The sequence below is a fragment of the Pseudorasbora parva genome, chromosome 24, assembly GCF_024679245.1.
Source record: "Pseudorasbora parva isolate DD20220531a chromosome 24, ASM2467924v1, whole genome shotgun sequence".
Classification (NCBI taxonomy): domain Eukaryota; kingdom Metazoa; phylum Chordata; class Actinopteri; order Cypriniformes; family Gobionidae; genus Pseudorasbora; species Pseudorasbora parva.
The window spans coordinates 3,424,148-3,449,484 of NC_090195.1; the positions used below are offsets into that span (position 1 = coordinate 3,424,148).

General features: G+C 39.3%; 1 protein-coding gene across 2 annotated transcripts in view; it reads right to left on the bottom strand.

The window, feature by feature from the left end:
* Positions 1-611: 611 nt before the first annotated feature.
* Positions 612-25,337, bottom strand: part of LOC137064021 (SH3 and multiple ankyrin repeat domains protein 1) — a 67,196-nt gene continuing 42,470 nt past the window's right edge. For both annotated transcript variants that reach the window (XM_067435357.1, XM_067435358.1), the window contains 11 exons: positions 19,438-19,520; positions 19,215-19,339; positions 15,777-15,912; positions 15,593-15,673; positions 10,870-10,929; positions 10,560-10,675; positions 9,244-9,367; positions 8,907-9,154; positions 5,021-7,725; positions 2,811-3,905; positions 612-1,864 (listed from right to left, as the gene is read on the bottom strand). In XM_067435357.1, the coding sequence (XP_067291458.1) occupies positions 1,783-1,864; positions 2,811-3,905; positions 5,021-7,725; positions 8,907-9,154; positions 9,244-9,367; positions 10,560-10,675; positions 10,870-10,929; positions 15,593-15,673; positions 15,777-15,912; positions 19,215-19,339; positions 19,438-19,520 (4,855 nt within the window). In that variant the 3' untranslated portion in view covers positions 612-1,782. The remainder of the gene's footprint in view (positions 1,865-2,810; positions 3,906-5,020; positions 7,726-8,906; positions 9,155-9,243; positions 9,368-10,559; positions 10,676-10,869; positions 10,930-15,592; positions 15,674-15,776; positions 15,913-19,214; positions 19,340-19,437; positions 19,521-25,337) is intronic.

Genomic DNA, 25,337 nt, shown 5'->3' on the forward strand with positions numbered 1-25,337 from the left:
TGATATTCTCTCAATTTACAGTAAAACTATGTGTTAGACAAAGTTGATTTGTAAATAAACATATCTAATTTACTTATTAAAGATGATGCAAGAAAATCCCTTTGAGAAGAGATGTTCAGAAATGAGGTTGACAGAGTGATTTCCGGACTTCAACAGGAGCTATCCGTGTGAGTTTGGAGAGACAATCATCGGCTACCTTAAGGGCTGCCCCTTTAATTCCCATAGTGCAATATATTGTATATTTTTCTAAATAACAAGGAAATGAGTAGAAATGAATTGTTGCCATATGGAAAAGCTGGGTTAAAGTTATAAAGTGCTTAACTTAGCGAGTGAATGCTGCTGATCATTTATTATCAGAGTTCATCACCTCAGACACAGGAACGGTGAAGAACCGCAGTGATCTCTACCGCATCATACACACTCAACCGTGGCCTGTGGGAATTTAACAAATAGTTCATCCTAAAATGAACAAAATTACATTATTTACTCACCCTCATGGTTGTTTCTTCCATGGAAAAATGGTCAAGCATACAATCAATAAAGCACACAGTGAAGCTGCAAAAAGGAAATGTTTTTTGTACAATTATTTCTCAAGAAGAGATGAGAATAAATTCAACGAGAATAATTTATTCAAACCTCTTAAGCAGAGCTTATGTATCATCATATTCATCAATTATTGTACAGAACAATAGAAATATCTGATATTTATATATATATATATAATTTAATTCTGCATTCATTTTCACACACACACACACACACACGCACACATACATATATATATTCTTTGTTCCTATTTCCTTAAATATATTTTCAAATGAAATGGAGTTATGCTTTACTCCTATAAAACAACCACCACCGCCATCACAACACACACACATACACAGTCCGTGTTTGTGTGTGTATGTGTGTGTGATTGTGTAGGTTAAGAAGAACGCACTTAAGCAATATAAACGATGGGTTCTTTCATTGTTCTGATCTTTGGAAGACTGATTCTGCTTATGGTATTAAAAAGCTTACATACTTAATCCTTATATGGTTATTATTGGCATTATGATGACTTTTGTAGTGCTTAAAGTCAACACGAAAGAGTTTGCAACCCATTTTTCTTTCATAATCCAACATTTCCCAATTTAAAAAAGGACATTCAATGATAAAAATGTAAGGCAAGGCTTGATTTTATCTAGCGCAAATTGATCGGATGGTGGAAAGTGACTCTGACATGAGTGATGGCTAAAAATAAGAGCTTGATGGCCTCAGCCAAAAAGGAAAATTACATTTGACAGGCATTTTTTGTCGTCTTTGGAATAATATGCACTTGAAATGTGTGTTAAAAAAGTAAACGGGGTCCATTCTGATTTCATGTTGACCTTAATCATCATATTATCAGATGAATCGAAGCCTGATACGTCATGATGCTAAAATATGCACAGTAGCCTCTTTTTTATCAATATAATAATGTCATATTACTAAAATTCATTACACCTTTTGATATCGTCATCCCAAAAAACAATGAAAGAAGTACATTCTCTGTGTGTCTCTGATTGGCTGAAGAAGTTTGCCCATCTGGCTTCAGCAGGGATGACAAACATTTGCTCAGAACGATGACGACTTTAGCTTTCACTCCGCGAGAGTGTTCGAGTATTTCATAGCACTTCTCCTTTGCAATCATCCCCATCTCTGTCTTTCAGTGGAAGTCTTTCCCTTTCATCCCAAGTGCTTTTTGTCTAACCACATTCTTTCTTTCTTTCTATCTTCTAACTAGTTCTCTCTAATTCTCCTCTAGCTCTGAGTCGCATCATCTCTCATGCGTTCATTCTGCCCTTCAGAAGAAACAGTGGAGACAGAGAAAGCAGAGGAGAGCCTAGAAAACATGGAAGGGGGAAAGGAAAAGAAAGGAGGCAGAGCATGAGGTAAGAAAAGAAAGAGCTTGAACATCTACAGACTAAGATGAAGAATTTGGCATTCAAAACGCAATTAAAGTTACATTAGTGTGCAGTATGTAATTATAGGGCACGTGTCAGTTGTGCAATTTCTAATAAATGCCATGTTTAACAAAAGGAGTGAGATGTAATTCAATTAATTGGATGAGTTTTGTTGTCTTAAATGGAATAGGAAAAATCATAACTCAATGCAATAATAATAATATACACTACCAGTCAAAGTTTTAGACACACTTGAGTGTGTTTCTCATAAAATGCTTTAGTTTATGTTCAATTTTGTTTTTGTTTTAGTGCAATAAAACACACACATGAAAACTCCTTCAATAGGTTTTTCAAAAGCATCTCAGGATTCACCTCACTAAATTGTTTGGGATTAAAGTTTTATTTAGTCACTACATTACAGAAATATTTCCATTTGTACTGTCATAGATTTCATACTTTTCTATAACTCTAAAATTAGGAAAAAGAGTTCATGTCAAACCCATTGACTGGTAGTGCAAAATTAAACATATGTACATGAAGGTCACAGTCTCAAGAAATGGATTGTGTGATTCAATTAGGTCTTCCCTACTTACTAAACTTCATCTTAAGCATATAAAAACATTGAAGGCAGACTATTTATTTATTGTCGAGTAAAGCTGCAGGCAGAATTATCCATGCAGAGCTAAATTTTTATGAAATGATGGACCATTTTTAGAAAAACAAATGTAAAAGGCTTTTTTTCCAGTTTCGAAGTTTCAAAAACTAATAATTTCCCCCCTCACAACTTCTGTCTAGTTTACTTTCTAATCTTGTTTCGCTTGTTCATTAGGTCCTCTTCTAAATCTACCCTTCATTTCCCCTCCTTTTCTCATCTTCCTATCTCACCTGTCCGTAAGTCTCTTAAGCGCACGCTCAATGTTCATGCGATGTCCGACCCGACTCACACCCAGATCCAGGAAGTCCTCTTTTGTCAGAGATGGCAAGTGGGAGCCATCAATCTCGTTGTCGAGAAAGCGTTCCCGGTGCTCTGCCAGATTCAGGTAAGTCAGCCAATCAGCAACATCATATTTGCTCCAGTAGGGGAGGGGCTTAGACACAAACGGCTGATTGGGTGGAGGCGGCGTTAAGGGCGGGTAGCCCATACAAGATGGGGAGGAGACTCCAGACATGTAGTTGGTAGGGGAGAGCGAGCGAGAGACCAGCGCAGGGTTAAGAGGAGCCACAGAAGATGGGAGCGGGAAGAGAGGAGAAGTTTGAGGGAAAAACTGGTCTGAATATTGATGGGCGACTCCCAGTGGGGGTGTCAAAGGGCACTGTATTTCATACAGAGAGCTGTAAAGTGGTGCAGATGGAAAGAGAGGGAGCGAGGATGGACGCGGAGGTCCAGGTTGCGGGTGGTCCGAGCAGGAGATGAGGGGACTGGGTGCTCGGCGACGCTGAGCGTACGAATGAGATTCGGAACGTCGTAGCTCTGGCCCGGAAAACTGAAACTCTGAAACTTTTCCACGATACTTAGAGCGATGTTTCGGAGACAAGGGATAGGGGGAATAGGACGGAGAGAGTGGTGGATGAGAGACAGAGGAAGGTGAGAGAGGTGCATGAGAGAGAGATATTGGAGAAATGGGAGGATGAGGTAACGATGGAGGAGAGAGGGGTGCATGAGCCAGGGAAAGAGGAGAGAGGGGGGTGTGGGGCAGCGACGGAGGGGACAAAATACCATGAGGAAAAGAAATAGGAGAATTAGATGGTGTCCAGTCTTGGAGAGGGGCTGGAGCTGGGACTGGGACTGGGGTTAGAGGTAATGGGGTTGGCGTTAAGACAGGGGTTAGAGCTGATACAGGAAGAGGAGATGGGTTCAGAGCCACAGTGGGGCAGTTAGATGTTAAAGAGTTAGGGGGCAGGTTTGGAGAGAAGGATCGTTGGAGAGACTGAACAGAAGCAGGGACGAGAGGAGCACAGCCAGAGGGATCACCTGGAAACCTGAGAAAGAGAAAATAAAAGTGTGTAGATCAGAAAAATAACAGTACTGACAATTTCATTCAGACAAAAGCCCTATTCGCACGGGACCTCTGTGATTTAGAAATGACTCCCCCACATCTGAGTTTTGCGTGGCGCATTCACACGGGATAAGCAACGCCTGTGATTTTACTCAAATTTACTGACTTATCTCCCGGATATGATGTCAAGACCTGTAAATGTTTTTTTCTTTATAGATATAGCTTTATGAAATCATAAACAGTCACATGTATCGATATTGTTTACAGATATATAAATATATATATAAAATACTATACTACTAATATAGTTTACAGATTTCATTCATCACGAGTGAGAAGCTGATAATATACGGCAGATGATTCAGTTTCAAAGCTAAATGTAAAAGCGCCCATTTAAGCGAGCTTGTCATTGTACTGTTCTGTTATGTTTTTCATTAAGAATAGTATTGATGTTAATATTAAACACACCATTCAAGCAATTTGCTCCCAAATTGGTACTCATTCTAAAGTGAAAGTATAATCCATGCGGGAATTCATAACGGTGCGCATTATGAAAGCAGTCTCCATTCTTTGTGAAAGATAAAGACAGAAGTGCGCACAGGAAACAAAAACCTTGCAAAAATAATCCTAATCCTGGCCAAATCACAGAGATGCCGATTCGCACGGGACTAATATTATCACAGGACCTCGGTGTTCGGCGAAATATGGTAGGTCATTGGCGGGAGAATTTTTACTTTACAAATTACATACATGGCCGATTCGCACAGGATTAAGATCACAGACATTCTCTGCAATTATTACAAATCACCAGAGGTCCCTAGATAATCCTAGTCCCGTGCGAATAGGGCTTTAGTTAGCAATAAAATCCATAACAGTGAAAAAATTCACCACAACAATGCTAAGGTGTCGTGGGTGGTTGCCAAAGATTGCTATATGGTTGCAAAGAGTGGTTTTAACTTATTGGGTTGCTATGATTTGAGTATCATTCATGTCCATGACACAAAAGTTCTGGGATTTGTTCAAATTATTGTTTATTTGAAAAAAATGTAGTTTATAACTTTTTTAATTGTGTGTCTTTGTTTTCAGAGGACGTCTCACCTATGATTTGGCGGTGGTCCCTGACCCTGCCAGCCACCAAGCTGTTGAAGTTTACTGCTGAGTTCATTTATGATGCTGGCCTTAACGTTGGAGAGAGGAGAGTTCAGACGACGATCCATAAACGTTGGGATCTTGACTGCAGCTTCATCTCCACCTCCCTGTTCTTGCTCCTCCTCTTCCCTTGACCTGTACATGTTGGGAGCAGTGCTAGCCTGCCGCTGTAGCGGTGGTCCGGTTCGCCCATTCTGTGTGTGTGCGTGATATTTTAACGTATTTTGAGTATGTGTTTTTGCTAATGGTGGGTTTGGAGGTTTGGCTTTATGTATGTGCGGTTTGTTTGTTTTTTGAGAAAATTTATCGGTGTGAGAAAGAGACAATTCCACGGACACGCTTCGGTCTCCTTTGAAACCATCCCCTACAATCCCGCTCTCCATGCTTTCTCTCCGTCTTCCTTCCCTCTCTTTCTCTAGAACTCCTTCTCGCTCCCTTCTTTCTGCAAAGTTTTCCATGTGGTGATCACTACTGCTGTGACTATCCAGTTCCTCAATCCCAGAATCGACCACAGCCTCCGACCAATCACGCCCCTTAAGTGCTTGAGGAAGTCGATCACCTACTATAACTGATGTACTTTCCAAAGGCATTGTTGTGGTGACAGTCATAACAGCTGCAGTTGCAGCCATGGTAGAATATGACTGAGAAACATTAGTGTGGCCTTGGTGTGGGTAGAAAATTGGAAGAGGTCGATGCAATGCCATTGGGTCAGATGAGGAGGCTGGGGCGGAAGGGGAACTCGAAGGGGGGAAAATCTGAGGAGAAGGAAGAGACGGGGAGAGAGCTGACTGAGTCAGATTGGCCACTTCACTGTCATAAGATGTTAGACTGGAAGTGGCAGAGTCTCCCGCTTGTGGCGAGGTTAAAGGTTGGGGTTGGCCAGTGTTTGAGTGCTGAGAATAGCCAGAGGGTTGAGACTGGGGAGGGTTTGGAGGTATTTTATGACACAGCTGTGGATGGGGGGCTTGAGGAGATGGTGGGAAAAGATATGGATGCACCACAGCAGAAGGATGGACGGGTGTTTGCTGTGAGTCAGCATGCGTGTTGTCTGGTTGGGACATGGCATCTTGCGGGGGATTGGTAAGCGCTTGCAGGGACTGTTGATCTTTGAGTGTCTGAGATCCTGACAGCTCCTTCTGTTGTTGTTGTTGATTATATTCTGTTGTTCCATGTGTGTCTATTTCCATTCCGTTTGCAAACTGTATAGGGGGAGGAAGGGGCTCTGCAAACACAAACTCATCCTCCACATCCATAGATGGAGCAGGAGGTGGAAGCACCATCACATCACCACTCCCTCCAACCCCTAGATTTCCCCCTCTCTTCACATCCTTCTCTCCCTCCTTTTCCATCCCACTCTCTACCATCTTCTGTCCTCCCCTGTCATCCTGGGAATTACTGATGGGACTTTTGTCAGATGTACCAAGTTCACTCTCCTTATCTGTGTAGGATGGCCTGCGGGGAGGAGGCTTGGGTGGTATCCTCTTGTGCCCTTCTCTCTCTCTTTCCCGCAGGTAAGTGTGGTACTGATTGGCTCTGTTGTCCCTGTCCTGAAGGTGAGCCTGGTACTGATTGGCTTGATTATCTGTAAACCGCACCTTTGGTGCCCCTCTTTCCTCTCTATCCATAAGGTTCTGTTCGTTCCATTCCAAGCTCCCTGTCCCACCACCAGTCAATCGCAGCATCTGAGGAGACTGGGGGCGACTCTGTGGAACTGGCCCACCTGTTGTTGGCGAGGCACCACTAAGGTAGAGTGAGGTGTGTGATTGGTAGATGTAGAACGGAGGAACTGGCTTTTGGTTTGGAGGTGAGATCGCAGAAGGAAAAACTCCAGTGCTGGACAGCTGGCGACCGAATTGCCGATCCTCTCTACGTGTCCGGTGGTCGTCTTTCAGCGCTCGCTCACGTGCTGCCAGTGCAAGTCCAAGCGGGCTTGTTGGATCTAAAACCTTCCCTGTTAATGGGTGGATAAAGGTTGTTGCTTGATGAGATGTAGCTGATGCGTACTGTGGCAACCCAAACGCAGGCGGCATGCTTATGGCATCACCAGAGATCAATCCCTCATCGATAGATTTGGAAGGGCGCAAACGAGCGGAAGTGCTGGTCTCCAGTGGAGTTTGAGCAGACTCCTTCTCATCTAACATGTCCTCCTCAGAGGAGTAGTAGAATGAGGCGCTTTTCCGACGGGAATCACGGAAACGTTCACGTTCCCGCTGTGCTGAGCTCCTGCCCAGTGTTTCCAGTTTTGATGGGAAATTAGGTGGTGGAGGTGGAGTGGGCGTAGGAGCCATGACTGATTTTTGAGGCTTTCCCTCTTCCTGCTCTTCATTCATCTCAGGAGACAGTTCTGTATCCTCACTGCTTGCACGGCTACTGTGCCCAGAGCTGCTGGTAGATGGTGCTTTAACAATAATCGTTGGGATTGAAATGGAACTTTTTTCCAATTTTTCTTTGCCTGTTGTCTCCTCCACTTTGCGCTGCTTCACCAAGAGCCCCTTCCCACCTTGCCGACTTGCCATCTTGGCCATCGTCGGCCCTTGGTTTCGCGGTGTGGTGGACTGTTTGGGGCCCACATCAGAGGGAGGTGTTGCGTTGCTATAGCCACGCCTCAGGCCACCCATTCTTGCTCCTCCCATCTTGCTGGTATCAGTTTCAGCCTGTAAAACACAATATTTCTAAGAATTATTACTCTTTATTGTTAGGGTTGGGTATCATTTGGGTTTTTTATGATACCGGTGCCAAACTGGTACTTTTAAAACGGTACCGGTGCCTAAACAGTGCCTGAACCAATACTTTTTTTTTTTTAAATGACGTGAAAGACAAAATGACTGATGACATTAAAGAATGGCTTTTTATAGATTTGTTTCATTTTTTAAATTGAACAATTTATTAAAAGTTTAAAGTATACTTAAATTATATATATAGATACAAAACACAATTTACTTAATTCACAGTAAAACCTAAACCACCTAACCAAACTACAATAGGCCTTATTTAACACTAAATAAGTTGCAGTACTAATATCAGCATAGTCTGTATTCTTGGTCTGCTACAAACCAGCTTCAGTTCAGCTTTATTCTGCAGAAATATGACCATATATATTCTCTGACTAAATATTTACAAACGCATCGCCTTATTGTTTCCATGGTAACGCGTTGTGCTTCTCACATGACTCACCACAGGTACAATCGTGCTGTATGACACATATGACATTTAAAACCCTTATAATGATCATGTTAGTTGATCTATAATGCACGACGGGCGCTGCCATGTTAGTTTGCACCTCCGAGAATCAGAGCTGTTGGATTTATATCACGCCTCACAAAACACATGAAAGTAAGTGACCGGTGAACTGGGAGAAGAATAGAATAAACTATATAGTTAACTATATAATGTGTATTTGATATAAGTAAGACACATAGTTAAATGATAACTGTCTGAAAGGATTGTTATTGGCACTTTCATAGACATCAGTGTGTGTTTGCTAGTGTTTATGTGCATTTCAATATCTGGAACCTAAAATAAACATGATGTGGTTGAAAACACTGAATAGTTGTGATATGTGACGAGCGCTGAGCACTCCAATCCAGCTCTGGCTCAGGGTCAGCCAAAGCGCAAAAGCACGTTTGAATTTAAGTGGGCGGCACCTAAACGAGGCTCCCAAATCTGTGTTCTGATTTGGTCTGGTATATACCGGTTATATAGGTATAGGGCACCGGGTTTTGGTACCCAACCCTATTTATTGTGGAAATATATGTCCAGGAAAAGACAAGAACGAACCAAGAATATGACAGATACCACTTCATAGGACCTTTGACCAATTGTATGAAGCTCTTACCCTGCGGTTGGGCGGGACCCTGTGCTGCGTCTGGGTGTGAGGCAGGTGGTGTGATGGAGGCAGAGGAGGGACAGCATAAAAATGTGTTGGTGCTGCTCTCCTGTCAGTGTGTCCACCGGCAGACAGGGGTGGCTCAGGCGCTGAGGTGTCGGGTGGAGGGGGAATGTCCTCCGGTCCAGGCACAGAAAGACTACGGGACAGCTTCATAGTAGGAGGATGGAGATGTACCCTCTCCTCCTCTGTAACTCCTTTGGACAGAAGACATGCAGAACACAGTTCAATAAAGTGCACTAGGAATTAAAGTGATTCAATAAAGAGATGCTGTGTTTAAACTCACCCATGGATTTCTGACGCATCATCATAGCACGCTGAGTTGAATGGCCTGATGAAAACTGGGCTTGGTTATAACCATACCCAGACCCTGATGGCATCATGCCAACACCTGATTGTTCAAAAGTTTGCTGTGAACAAAGGGTAAAGACTGAATATTTAGCACATTCCTGCCTCAGTGAAATATGGATTACAGCACAATATTCACACATTAACTGCTTGTAAATGTACTTTTCTCAGCACCTGCAGCACAGAGGTTGCTACACTCTTACACTTATTACCAGGTGAAAAGCCTTACTCGCACAGCTTTTCAACACCTAAGATTAGGCTATCAAACGCAAATGGTCATTTGTAGCAATATACTACAAAGAACCCCTTTCTTCAACCAAAACTATCAACTTTCAAAGCTGTGTACTGTTTATAATTCTTTTGAAGCTTATCTTGTAGCTACTTTTAGGAGTAGCAGTGTTTTTTTATTTCAAATGCTACTGTGCACATTGAGCTCTACAGCTGAGTAAGCTTATGTAATAATCAAACAGGCTTTTCCAAAGTTTTCTCTCATTTGTAATGTTAGAAAGCAGTGGTTTAATGTAATTGTGTAAAGTAATAATACTTTGTTACAGTACTTAAGTATTTTTTGGGAGACTGTACTTTACTTGAGTTTTTATATTTCTGTCAACTTCTACTCCTATACATTTCCCAAAAGCATTTTGGTTACTTATTACAAAATAAATTCAGAAGAATGCCAGCAAGCATCTGCAATCAAGTGCTCACACAAGTGTGGTTGGTTTAATTTTCCATGCGACACTTCAAAACCGGATTTAAAACAGACAACAAAATGGCATGTTATACAGTACACTACCAGTACATGCTTTCATATCACTATGAAGTAATTAATTTGTTGACTATATGCTGTATTAATGCTGTTGAGACTGCTAACATTAGTACATTAAGCGGTTCTAAACAGTGACTAACTTCTACCAAAGAAATTTTCTGGCAAGATATCTATACTTTTACTCAAGTATGGTTTTTGAGTACTTTATTCACCACTGTTAGAAAGTGCTATTCATTCTAGTGAATTGATTTGTTCGGATTGTTCACCGATTTGAGTCTTCGCTATATGCTGCTGTTTTTAAAGTTGTTTACACTGGAGATACATGACAAAAGATATCATCAGTAGATTCACTTTAAGTAACTTCCACTTTTTTAAATGAGTAGCTTGAGTGTATTTAAGTAACTTGACAAGGTCTACCTTCAAAAGTAGCTTCCTCAACACTGTCGAATCACTGTAAACCAGTACAGAGATAATGAAACAGATGTTACCTCATTAGTGTTAAAGCCCTTGTTTCGTTCCTTCTTGCCCCCATGACCTCTGTGACCCTGAGAGTCTGATGTGCTAATTGTCTGCTGAGCAGCGGCTAGAATCTCGTCCAGCTTATCTGGATAAAAAAAAGAACATAATTCATGCTATAAATCATGAAAACATTTATTGCCTTTTTTATTAAAACATTGTCAGTATGAAGATCAAGCCATATGCATAAAATAATATACATTAAACTGTGATATATAAAGCGAAATTTATAATAGGAGATTAATATAAAAAGATGTCATAATGTAAAAGAAGATTTCTTACTAAGGGCCATTTGATAGACGCTCTTCTTCTTTTCTGGAGCTTGAGAGCCCTCCGTGTGATCTGAGCAAAGAGAAAAATCACATACAAAAAGTTCACAGACAGAGATCGCCTCACATGTATCTGTTCATAATGATCCTAAAAAACGGCTTACAAGGCACATTCAATACATGCCAGAGAAACTGAGGGAATCCATGAGTTGCTCTTAAATGCCATTTCATGCATTCTCGCTTATTTACACTGTTAAAGAGTTGCTCATGCTAAACATGGCCAAAATTTCAAAACACAAGATGGATGTATGATGGAGTACTTCTGTGCCAAACACACTCCTTCAGGAGTTGAACAAGTTTCGGAAAGTCTTTTTTCAGAGAATGGTCCTGTATGACGTCAATGGCCCTCGTATGGTCACTTCTCCCAGATGAGCGCGCATACACATATCAGCCAGAACAAGAGCAAGAGTGTCAACGAGGAGCTTTTCTGTGCGTACGTGTGCGAGTGATTCATACAGATACATGTCATCAGCGTGGCATTGCACATCAAGTTCATTTATTCACAGAGCCCATTCAAATTCTGATTTTGGCTACCTCTGAAATGGGTCAAACCATAGATATTACCTAAGTTGTTCAAGTAAATACACTAGAAATCCATGATAATGCAAGTGTGTTCATTTACTGCATGGACAGAGAAAGCACGGACGCCTGCAGGATTTCATCTAACGGTACACACAAAGGTTTTTTTTATTTAACACTATAAAGTTAAATAAGTATATTATTATGTACCTTTCGGAGCATCAGTGAGAGCAATGGGACCGCAGAACGAGTGTAGCTACTCCATCTCTAGACATTTTAAAAGTTTTTAAATCAATGAAATTGTCAGACATCCATTTAGCGCATGTTCAGAGAGGAAAACAACTGTAAAACAGCGCTGTCATTCTCTCAATACTGTCTGTTTGTTTTACTGACTGAGAAATCGCTTCAGATGATTAAGTGAGAGAGAAGTCCAAACTAATTAAAGTGGATTCAGGCCATTTTGCAACTGCGTTGGACCCATTCATAATTTAAGTGTCAAAACGTGCACAATGCAGTTCAGTTACAAAGTTTAACTTTTTGAACCTAATGCTGTTAAACTGAATATAATTTTTTCTTCTTAAATATCCACATAAACAACAAATTGTTCGTCATTATAGCAACAGTAGACCCCACCATCCTTGCAAAAAACGAGGGTACAGTATCTGTCTTTAATAAATATAATAAAACTAAAGACTCTTTCGAGATATGAAGGATGCCACACTACTCTATTGAAAGGGCGATTCTGAAATCCACTGCCGCGTCAATATACCTGTTTATATTAATAACCTAATTAACTTTATGATTAAAACCTTAATCAATATTTTATCTTCCTATATTATTATAATGATTATTTCCAGTTATGGAAATATGTTTTATGTTTCTTGTTTTCTAAAGTGTCTTTCATTTAATTTATATTTGTATTCATTTTATATTTCCTTTGACTGAAACACTAAAGACTCAAGATGAATATTGCCTGTACTATTGTGTGTCCCTCTCACTGAAAGGAAGCACGTTATCAGTATGTTTTGGTTAGAACTCAGCTCCAACCTTGGAGGGACTGTGTATCTGTGTATGTGCGCAATATTCTGTGTTACAGATCAGTGTTGAGAATGGTGTACAATGGGCACCCTAAGAGATGGATGGACTTGTCGTTCTAAACAAGCTGGCGCCTGCTCCAGATCTGGAAGGTCACTACGGGCCTAATTCCAGGGTGAAAGAGTCAACAAGTGACACGTCTATGAAAACGTGCGTCAGATTAACTGACATGATTTGAAATTTACTATGCAGGGTATATGCAGGAATCCTGAAGTTAATTTCAATACCTTTTTAAGACTTTTTAAAGACCTTCTCAAAATATTTTAAGACCTCGTCGCACTTCAAGTTCTAATCGGCAACAAACCTTTAATAAACAGGTGTAGTCGAATGTAGACTTAAAATCTCTATCGTAGGCCAATTTTGTATCGTTTATATCTGTTTTACAATGTATAGAGGGCGACAACATTACCTAACTGCGCATTTCGCAAAATACATGACGTCACCCGTGCACAGCGCTCGCCAGGGATGGAAATTAACTTTTTTCAAAGTCTACCACTCAATGTTTTTACCAGCCACTTTTTTATTTTTAACAAATTAATACTATAAGCTCTATAATACTTAAGCAGTTTATTTAATCTCAAGTCTCAATGGAATACTGACATTTTCACGATGATTCGTGGTCTTTTATGGTCTCCAGTTTTATGGTTTTTAGTCCCAAGAATGAAACTATTCGTTTTGGCATCTTTGAAGCGTGTTGACAACATACTGAGCAGAACATTGTCAGTAGGGATGCACCGAAATCAAAATTCTTGGGCGAAACAAAAAAAGAAGAAACCAAAGCCGAAAACCGAAAAATAAAATTCAAACTAGAATGTTAAACTCGACCTCACTCATGTGTACATTAAATAAAAATGTACAGGCCTACTGGCCTGCAGAAAGGTACAGAAATTGAATAAAGTAATTAAATGTAAAATAAGTGCATATTTAACTGTTTAAATGAAAGATTAATCCTTATTAAACTTACAAAAGCTATTCAATCAAGAGCATTGTTTAATGTCAAACTAAATGTAAGGACATCACTCAGGCAGCAGTAAAGGCTACTGCGCCTTTAAGACCTGATGCAGGGATATGCTCGTCTTTCTCGACTGTGCATACTATACAGTTCACTTAAGGCATATTCAGACTATGTCTGCTAGGATACTCATCAAAATGGACATGTTGACATACTTCTTGTGTGAGTTTGTCCGTTTAAGCGCAAGACTTGAAAGAGAACTCAATATTTGCGTGCTGTGAGACGAGCACTCGCTCTCGGATGATGCACAGCGTCAGACCTTCTCTCAGCGCGCGCGAGTCTCACAGCGCATCTTCACGCGAGTGATGACGGAGAAAACGACTGGTTATATGCGCACATACGGCAGCACTCGCATGCATTGAACAAAGTTTACAAAGAGGTGAAACAGCTCGGTAGGTGAAAGCGAGTTTACCCGCCACAACTCAAAATCAGCCGCATTTGGCTGGTGGCGGTGCTAATTTCCATCCCTGGCGCAAGCATCCCGTTGTTTTTTTAATACTTATGGGGATGAAAATAAATATATTCAAAAATACTTTTTGGAGTCAAACTCTTTTGACAAAGCTTGAACAAAATACTTTCAAAATTTAAGACTTTATAAAGCTGTGATAAGACTTTTTAATACTTTATAAGGGTCTTAATTTTCCCAAAATTGATTTATCACCTTTTAAGACTTTTCAAGACCCCGCAGATACCCTGCTATGACTGTGCATTGTCTCTGAGCCAATCAGAACCATCCACATTGCAGTAATGACGTGGATAAGACCTTGAAAACGGTATAACTGTTGGGACAATTGTATGTACGATAGGGCGAGGCAACGAGACGGTGGGAGCAGGAGCGCGGCTTACGAACTCCTTGTGAGACTTGAAGCTGGCTTCTGCTTTTGAAACTGCAAACTACTCTTAAGTAAATGTTTCTTTTAATTAATTGCAATCCTGACTCTGTCTTAATTTCTTCACTACTGGTCCTGGGTCATAAGCTGTTAACCCCTAACACTATACATACTCAAGATTAACACAAAATTGTCAGAAACTGTGAGTTGTGTACCCTTTAAATGCCAATCACATTTCATCACCGTCATGCATTTGATAACTGATATCCACATACCCATTAAAACAAAAACAAAAGATAAATCAAATCACCTGGCTTCTTCCATGACGAGGCAGCTGTGACAGAAAGTGAGTAATTTTACATACACAATAACTTTTCACAAGTGCACACTTTACTGGACACTATGGTGATGACCATTAGGTAGTTTTGATTCCCTTGTAACAGTATTAACACTCATTAACACCCATCAAGTATTTTTCTCAAGTTTGCAATCTATTTTGAGTTGTCATGGTAACAAACTGAGAGGACAACTAGCAACAAACATAATGATGTGTTTTCATTGCCGTTGTCAAGAAAAACCTTTTATAACTAATAAATGTAAATCATACTGCTGTTTATTGCTTATAATCTACCACAACCTCTGGGTAGCACATGGTTAACAGCGCAATCACTATTTCTATCACCAATTGGCCTATTAGGCTAACAGATTCATATCCTTGAAACATTTTATATGAGAAGACCAATTACTGAAATAACTTTCTACATTTTGATGAGATTAAACAGTTAATTTCATGAAAAATGTCAGAAAACTAAAATATATTTCATTCTTAAATCAGAAAATTATTTGTTCGTTTCGGTTTTCTATTGTGACATTTTCATGAAATATATAATGTACTATGTTTTTAAAAGTAAAGTATTTTATACATTATGGTTGTGAAATACAAATGTCATTTTTTTTTTTAAATTGCATTAATGAGAATCTAATAACAGTCACTTATGAGAATAGTATTGAGAAACCTTGTGAATAAATGAGAATTACAACAACAAAAACCGAATGTGTTTAATTGAGAGATTGCACAGACCTTTCTCCACTGTGTGCACAGAAAAGAGAAAAAATAATCACATTATCAGTCAAAGATGACAATGCATGAGAAGTTTTAGGCTAAAACTTCTTAATATACTATGTTTATGTAAGGTGAGGATGAGTTTGTAAGACTGTACCCATCTCCTCCAGTTCTGAAGTCATGGATTTGGAGCGCAGAGCAATAGCCGGAGGGGTCAGCCGCTTGCTTTGCTGGGGAACTAAAGGTAAGGAGAGAGCACTGTTATATCAAATCAAAAACTGGCTGCAATGCCATTCATTCATACTCCCACAGACAAATCCACAGTAAAAACAGACCCTGACCTTTCTTCTTAGGCATCTCCTCCATCTCAGGATTTCGCGCAACCATGACTACCTTCACCATCAGACTGTTCCCGCCCTGGCGAATCATGTTCACCACCTGCCTGTGGCCCACCTTCACTACATTGATTCCATTCACCTGTGAGAATACAGCGATGATGACTACACTTTGAATCAATAGTAACATAAAGGGATAGTTCACCCAAAAAATGAAATTTCACCATTAATTGTTCACCCTCATGACGTTGCAAACGCGTAAGATTTAATATATTTTTGATGGAATCAGAGCTCTCTGTCCCTCCATTGACATCTACACAACTGACACTGACGTTTCAAAAAGTTCATAAAGAGATAGCAAAACTAATCCATATGAATTGAGTGGTTCAGTCCACATTTTCTGAAGAGACTTAATATAATGAACAGACTGAATATAGGCTTTTATTCACATATATACATTCCTTAACGCACACATCAATTAGGGTAAACGGAAGCTCAAGCATGTTTGAATGAGGTTCATGCTCGTGTTACGCAGCACGTTTGAGCTTCCTCAAGAACCAATGAGGTTCATGCTCGTGTTACGCAGCACTTTGAGCTTCCTCAAGAACCAATGAGGTTCATTCTCGTGTTACGCAGCACGTTTGAGCTTCCTCAAGAACCAATGAGGGTCATTCTCGTGTTACGCAGCACGTTTGAGCTTCCTCAAGAACCAATGAGGTTCATTCTCGTGTTACGCAGCACGTTTGAGCTTCCTCAAGAACCAATGAGGTTCATTCTCGTGTTACGCAGCACGTTTGAGCTTCCTCAAGAACCAATGAGGTTCATTCTCGTGTTACGCAGCACGTTCGAGCTTCCTCAAGAACCAATGAGGTTCATTCTCGTGTTACGCAGCACGTTTGAGCTTCCTCAAGAACCAATGAGGTTCATTCTGGTGTTACACAGCACATGTGAGCTTCCTCAAGAACCAATGAGGTTCATTCTGGTGTTACGCAGCACGTTTGAGCTTCCTCAAGAACCAATGAGGTTCATTTTCGTGTTACGCAGCACGTTTGAGCTTCCTCAAGAACCAATGAGGTTCATTCTGGTGTTACGCAGCACGTTTGAGCTTCCTCAAGAACCAATGAGGTTCATGCTCGTGTTACGCAGCACGTTTGAGCTTCCTCAAGAACCAATGAGGTTCATTCTTGTGCTACGCAGCACGTTTGAGCTTCCTCAAGAACCAATGAGATTCATTCTCATGTTACGCAGCACGTTTGAGCTTCCTCAAGAACCAATGAGGTTCATTCTTGTGTTACGCAGCACGTTTGAGCTTCCTCAAGAACCAATGAGGTTCATTCTCGTGTTACGCAGCACGTTTGAGCTTCCTCAAGAACCAATGAGGTTCATTCTTGTGTTACGCAGCACGTTTGAGCTTCCTCAAGAACCAATGAGGTTCATTCTTGTGTTACGCAGCACGTTTGAGCTTCCTCAAGAACCAATGAGGTTCATTCTCGTGTTACGCAGCACGTTTGAGCTTCCTCAAGAACCAATGAGGTTCATTCTTGTGCTACGCAGCACGTTTGAGCTTCCTCAAGAACCAATGAGGTTAATTCTCGTGTTATGCCGCACGTTTGAGCTTCCTCAAGAACCAATGAGGTTCATTCTCGTGTTACGCAGCACATGTGAGTTTCCTCAAGAACCAATGAGGTTCATTCTTGTGTTACGCAGCAAGTTTCAGCTTCCTCAAGAACCAATGAGGTTCATTCTCGTGTTACGCAGCACGTTTGAGCTTCCTCAAGAACCAATGAGGTTCATTCTTGTGTTACGCAGCACGTTTGAGCTTCCTCAAGAACCAATGAGGTTCATTCTCGTGTTACGCAGCACGTTTGAGCTTCCTCAAGAACCAATGAGGTTCATTCTCGTGTTACGCAGCACGTTTGAGCTTCCTCAAGAACCAATGAGGTTCATTCTCGTGTTACGCAGCACGTTTGAGCTTCCTCAAGAACCAATGAGGTTCATTCTCGTGTTACGCAGCACGTTTGAGCTTCCTCAAGAGGTTTGTTCTCATGCGCCAAGTTGATCAATGTTCATATGTGAATAAACACCCAACCAATCAATTCATATGGATTAATTTTACAATCACTTTGTGAACTTTTTGAAGTGTCAAAGTATCAGTTTCATAGCTGTCAATAGAGGGAAAGATATCTTTCAGAATTCATCAAAAAGATCTGTATACATGTTCTGAAGATGTGTTTAGAAAGACATGAGAGAGTAATTTATGACCGAACTTGAATTGTGGTGTGAATTAACCCTTTAAGACATATTGCAAGATATAAAATCGTTTAAAAGTTTAGGGTCAGTTTTATTTTTAAAACTATTTATGAGGCTTTGTAGAAGTGAAAAATATTTAAAAGAAATAAATAGTCTTATGTAATAAGGATGCTTTAAATTGATCAAAAGTGACAAAAAACATGTTAACAAAGATATTTATTTCAAATAAAAGCTGTTCTATTCATCAAAGAATCCAGTAAAAAAAAAAGTATTACGGTTTTCATAAAAATATATAATACAGTATCTTATAATATATAATAATAATATATTAAAAAAGCAACACAGCCGATTTCAACATTGATAATAATCAGCATATCATCATATTAGATGATTTCTGAAGGATCATGTGACACTGAATAGTAATGATGCTGAAAATTCAGCTTTGATCACAGGAATAAATTACATTTTTAAATATTTTCAAATAGAAAATGGTTTATTTAAATTGCAATAATGTTTTAGAATATTTATTTTTGCTGTATTTTTGATTTTAAAAAAATGTAGCCTTGTGAGCCTAAGAGACATCTTTCAAAAACATTGAAAAATGTTACCGACCCCAAACTTTCTACCTCATTATTCAGTGCAAGTGACTTTCACAGTGCATATTTTTTAAATAAAATTATATTTGACAATTATGTAAGAAAGGAAATTTGATTTGCAGTTTAGAGAGAAACACAAGTGGGCGTCTTAAGCATTATCATCAGACTTGTTTCAAAATGATTCAACATGATTCACACTCCAAATGAACCAGCCGGGAACCGTGAGGTGAAGGTGTTTGCTAACAGGCCGAAGCGTCTGGAGATGCATCGATAAAAAAGATATTTTGCAATAGCAGATAGTCAAGATGGCGTATACAGAAAACACAAGATCCACATCAGCTTCTCTTACAGAATCAAATTAAAGTCAGTAACACAAGTATCACAGTGAGGCTTATCACCTCAGTGTAAGTGTTAAGATTTGTTCAGTCTAAGGTTTAACACCTCACAGACAGGAGACTATACCGCTAATCTAGTTTTGGCTTTGTGTTCAGTCGGCAATCTGTATTTATATAACTTTCTGTGGCTCTTTATCTAATAAAACCTGTGCATTAAGTGTCTAAAACATGGTTGCATCTAAGGAGGCGACCTCTTTGCTGACCTCGATCAGGAAGTCACCCATCCGCAGACCGGACCGCCACGCGACGCCCCCCTCATCGACAGACTCGAGGTACTGTAGAGCAGGAAAGGCTGGAGTCGGGCTAAACTCCTCAACAGGAGTCTGGGCTAGAGATCATAGATCATAATCACAGATGAGCTCCATCTATGTCGTGATGTGCTCTGTTATCAAACCAGAAAAGAGCTCGCTGATGTCCATCACTCACCTTTGGCCCCTCTGAGCACAAAACCGAAGCCTTCATTGTCTTTTTTCTGCAGAAGTACAGTTTTCTCCTTTATGATGTAGTCACTATCAGAGAGAAAAGACAGAGGTGATTTGAAGCTCAAATGAAAGCCCAAATGCCCAGAGCTCATTTCATCAACCTAGGGCCAGATTTACAACCAAAAAAAAGGCAAATTAGGCAATCCTAAAAAAATCGCAGAAGGAAGTGGAAAGTTCTGCACGTGAGCTACTGACAAAACGCAAATTAAAGCAAACCGGATCATATCCAGCGTCTGGTTTAAGACGTGCTTTTACCAGTAAATTGAGGAGCGCAAACCTTAGTAAATCACCTCGCGTGAAGAGTGTTAAATACTCTTCTCCCATACATTTTTTGTCTAAAAGAAAAACTCCTACAAATGCATATGCAGTAAGTTCAGCCGCAAAAATAATCATGTCAACGCCTTTTCAACGCCAATTTTTCACAGTGTTTCTGTAAATCCTGATTTGAACACCAAAAGACGGTTTGCACTGGCGCAAGCTGTTAGTAAATCTGGCCCTTAGAATCAAAATGCGAGAATATCACTGAGTCAGGGTTATAACTGTTAACTAGAACCAAAATATTGTCAAAAAAATGTTTTTTCTACCACTTAGTTGCCTAGGTCAATAAATAATTAATACAACGGTAACACTTTACAATAAGGTTCCATTAGTTAACATTAGTTATTAAACTAACATCAACTAACATCAGCCGTTGGGCTGAACGGTTCTCATTGTGTCACTAGAACTAACGGTCTAATCTGTTACGATTCAGTAGTTTATGTTCCACCATGGGGCTGATAATGGCCACTCTTTGGAAAGTATTTCAAACACATTAGTCGTCATCTTGGTTATGCAAGTTTGTTTAAAGACAAATTGAGGATGATCAAATATTAATTTTAATTGTATTATTAATCTGCATCTTGATGGAAAAGAGGCTAATGAGTAATATATACGCTACAGTATTCCTTCATCTTTGTTAACATTAGTTAAACATTAAAAAAAAAACAGCTGTTCATTGTTGGTTCATGTCAGCTCAGTTCTATTCAACGATAATAACAGATACAAATTTTGATCTTAATGTATTAGTAAATGTTGAAATGAACAAAAACATTTAATAAAGGATTTAGAAGTATTTTCATTAATAGTTCATGTGAACTAATATAGTTCTCTAATGTTAACACTAATGAAACCTTATTCTAAAGTGTTCATAAAGTGTTCATTTTATTTCAGTTTCTCATTTTGTACTAAAATGAGAAACTGAAATAAAATGAATAAACTATATCGACATAAAACTAATAAAAATGACAAAAACACATCAAAACTTGAATTTTAGTCACACTTTGAATGAAAAAAAGAATATAACAAAATCAAAAACAGTATTTCCTGTATTTGAAATACATTTTATGCTAAGTATACTACAAAAGCATTTACATATTTATGTACTTTATATAAATACCCTGCAATTATACTGTTGGCATACTAAATTGGTATACTTAAAGTAGAACAGCTAATTTTGTACTAAATGCACTTTAATTATCTGGAAATAGTGCTGAGGTCCAACTAAAAATATACTTCAGTATGTGTGATTGTGCTAAAGTGGAAGCATTCTTTAGGTACACTTTAGATATCTTGCATTTAAAGACTGATATTATACAGTGATGATACTATACTTACTAATAGTGAAATTAAACAACATTTTAGGCTTAATATTAAGAAGTGTGCATTGTGCAATAAAGTACTCTAAATTAATTGTAATGATAATATTTATATCAGTAAGTCTCAAGCGATATGTCAGTAAATGTTAATGGATTTGTAGTATACTTAGTATTAAATAAACATATTTAAAAATACATTTTGGTATGCTTTTTTTCTTGTTAACTAGGGTTATTAATACTACACTAGCATATTAATGATACTAAAATATCTCTGTTCTGAATTCACAGGAATAATGCAGATGTTTTTGAACATCTGTTTCAAGCAAGCAGATCCTCTTGAATCAGCAGAAATGGAGTTACAGCATAAAGTGGTCAAGCTGTGGCTGGTAAACCAGTTCAAATCCAGCTTTCGTTAGCTATTGACCAGCCTGGACCGGTTAGAAACCAGCTACCATGTTCCAAACCACAGCTTCTATCTTAAGCTCAGAAATTGAAATGTCAAAAGATTCAGAAATGTCATATATGTTGGATTTACAGTAGCACTGTAACTATGGTATTTTGGCGGACACTATGGTTACCATGGTGAATGTATGGGGGTTTGTAGAAGTGTGCAGTTAGTTCAGAGCAAAGACGATGACAGTTACAGACTAGCATTGTGTTTTGTCAGCTCAGCTCTGTTATTTTGAACATTGTTAGTTCTTTGTTAGGTCATTGTAGCTTTAGTTTGCTGAATTAACGTTACAATGGCAGGCACAACGTAAAGCCTGTACTCTTATCAGCCTGCTTAAGAATTAACATTGATCAGTGGCAGTAAATTCAGATTATAAAAACGTTTTCCATTTTGGCTGCGAGAACGTCACAATGTAAAGTTAGTCTAATGTGAGTAGAATGTCCTTTAAGGTGAGGATGTTCAAACAATGCTGAACTAGGAGCGTTTTCTACTAACATTTTTTAGAACATTTATCAAAAACTAACAACATGCTAACATGTAAATCACCTTAAAGGGATAGTTCACCCACAAATTAAAAATAGCTCATGATTTATCAACCGTCAAGCCATCCTGTGTGTATATGACATTCTTCTTTCAGACGAATACAATCAGTTATATTAAAAATGTCCTAGCTCTTCCCAGCTTTATAATGGCAGCCCAAAAATTTGAAGCCCAAAAAAGCGCATCCATCCATTATAAAAGTGCTCCACACGGCTCTGGGGGGTTAATAAAGGCCTTCTGAAGCAGATCGATGGGTCTATGTGAGAAAAATATCCATATTTAACACGCTGTAAAGTAAAATATATACCTTACAGTGGACCGCCTTCTATATTCAACTTATGGAAAAGATAATGTCGGACATAAGTGTTTAGAACGGTGTTACACTTTCTGCATAAGATGAATACGGTAGGCGATGTGTTGGAAGCAAGATATTTTACTTTACGTGTTAAATATGAATATATTCAGAAGGACTTTATTAACCCCCAGAGCAGTGTTGAGCACCTTTATAATGAATGGATACACTTTTTGGGGCTTCAAATTCTGGGCTGCCATTATAACGCTTGATATTTGTTAATATAACTCTGATTGTATTCATCTGATAGAAGAATGTCATATAAACATAGGATGACTTGAGGATAAGTAAATCCTTTTTTGGTTTAACTACCCCTTTAATAATCTGATTTTAAAAAAATAACATTCTCCATTATTAGCTTTACCTCAGCCTTTGTTGATTAAAATTGATCTCAATTTACTAAAATCAACAAAAAAGTACTTTACTGTGCCTGTGAGCTCTTTTCATTAGCTAAATCTGTAGTGATATTACAGTCTTCTTCTACAGGCATATAGATAAGATCCCATAATCCTGGAGATCCATTATGGATACGGCACAGTTTGTGTCAAATTTATTTGTTCAATCAAAGAGCATCACAACATGCAAACAAATTAATATTCAGATCATCAGTGTTGGAAAACTAAAATAAGTTTAGTCTCTGTTCATAAAATGACAATTTAACACTTTTACACCTTCAACTTGAGCTGAACTATTTTTTTTAAAGATTTTCAAATGACAAAATCCTCTCTCATGTTAAAGTTCGCTCATTTTCTAGAGATGACCCGTCTCAATTTTTAATCCGACATAATTTTTCAACTTAAAAACTGTTATGAATGGCATCATCATCCATCATGGATACAGCACACAACCCACAGGATTGGCAACCACAAGGTTTAACACAATCTAACAACAAACATATCAGATGTGCCCGAATCACAGCCCAAAACACTGTGATGCAAAATAACGATATGTTAACAAGTATACTTACGTATAGATAACACGTTTACTTAACTAACAAACGACACACTTTAGACTTCTATTTCTTATATAAAGCTAATTATAAACACTTATGATGAGCCCAAGCCAAAACTGCACAACAAATGGAAAATCTTTAAAACATTGGAAAAAAGATTTTTCCAATCAACGACAATCCCAACATTTTAAAATCTGCCAACTATATTTATGCCACACTTGAGCATCACAAGATACTAATGAAATACTATGTGGATTATCCGGATTGAAAAACTAAAATGAGTTCAGTTTCAATTTAACATTTTTATGATGAAAAAAAAATATTATTGAAATTGTGATTTTCAAATACAAAATCCTCTCACGTGACAAGTTCACTCATTTTCTAGAAGTTGATCCGTCTTTGATTTTAGCAGCATTTTCCTACTTTGACACCATTCTGAAAAGCATCATCATATCGCATTTGTGTAGGAATCACAGCGGGAAAGATTGTGATGCATAGATGACGATACGCCAGGAATACTCACACACATTAATGCCGTTTTTGATCGACCCCGAAGGACTGCAACTTTCTATGATGCACACTTTCACACATATATACACCCATAGTGACTCATTCCCTTTTCAATGATCCAAAAACACACATACATGTTACATGAACTCATTTACAACACACACACACAGCAGGAAAAGGTTTTCTGACGTGTTGTTCTTCCATCGTATGTACAATGACAGACACATTCACGACTCGTATAGACGCATACAGAGAAAAGACAGCTGATTACGATAGACAACCCCACACACACACACACACATACAGATGATATATACTGTATATGAAAACATTGATTCTGCTCAACAGTCTGTCTGCTACCTCTTCAGAGCATCCATCTGCCTCTCTCGCTCTCTCTCGCTCTACCTCTCTCTCCGCAGCGACAATAAAAGAATGGAGCAGCCGATACCTGTAAATGAACCAGACGCTGCGGTTCTGGGGACCGAGCGAGGGCCATGAGGATGAGAGGGAGAGAGGGAGAGACAGGTCTTTCTCTCCGTATCCCCCCATTGCCATGTCCCCCCCTCCTCTGAGTCCTCCTCCTTTCCGGCCCCTCGTCTCTCAGCGCGCACACAGCCAGAGGAGGAGAGAGAGAGAGAGAGAGAGAGAGAGAGGAGAGAGAGAGAGAGAGAGAGAGAGAGAAGAGAGGAGAGGAGAGAGAGAGAGAGAGAGAAGAGAGAGAAGGAGAGAGAGAGAGAGAGAGAGAGAGAGGAGAGAGGAAGAGAGAGAGAGAGGAGAGAGAGAGAGAGAGAGAGAGAGAGAGAGAGAGAGAGAGAGAGAGAGAGAGAGAGAGAGAGAGAGAGAGAGAGAGAGCAAACCGACTCTACATGCTTAAGAACGAGGGAGGAGGAGGATGGAGAGAAAGGGAGGGTTTAAAAGTGCTCACATTCAGTCACTGCGACATTCAGAGAGAGACAGAACGAGGAGGGGTTGTGTGAAAAAAAGAGGAGGGAGAGAACGAAAGAAGCAAGTGTGGGAGAGAAACACGCTTTAAAGGAATAGTTCACACAAAAAACGAGAATCCTGCACTCGTTTCATATCTGTATGATTCTCTTTCTGCCATGGAACATGAAAGGTGATGTTTAGCAGAGCGTTCATGCTGCTCTTTTCATATAATGAAAGCAGGGGCTGTCAAAGTACACTATATTACCAAAAGTATTGGGACACTCCTCCAAATCATTGAATTCAGGTGTTCAATCGCTTCATGGCCACAGGTGTATAAATCAAGCACTAGGCATGCAGACGCTTCTACACACATTAGTGAAAGAATGGGTCGCTCTCAGGAGCTCAGTGAACTCAAGCGTGGTGCCGTGATAGATTGCCACCTGTGCAATAAGCCCATTCGTGAAATTTCCTCACTACTAAA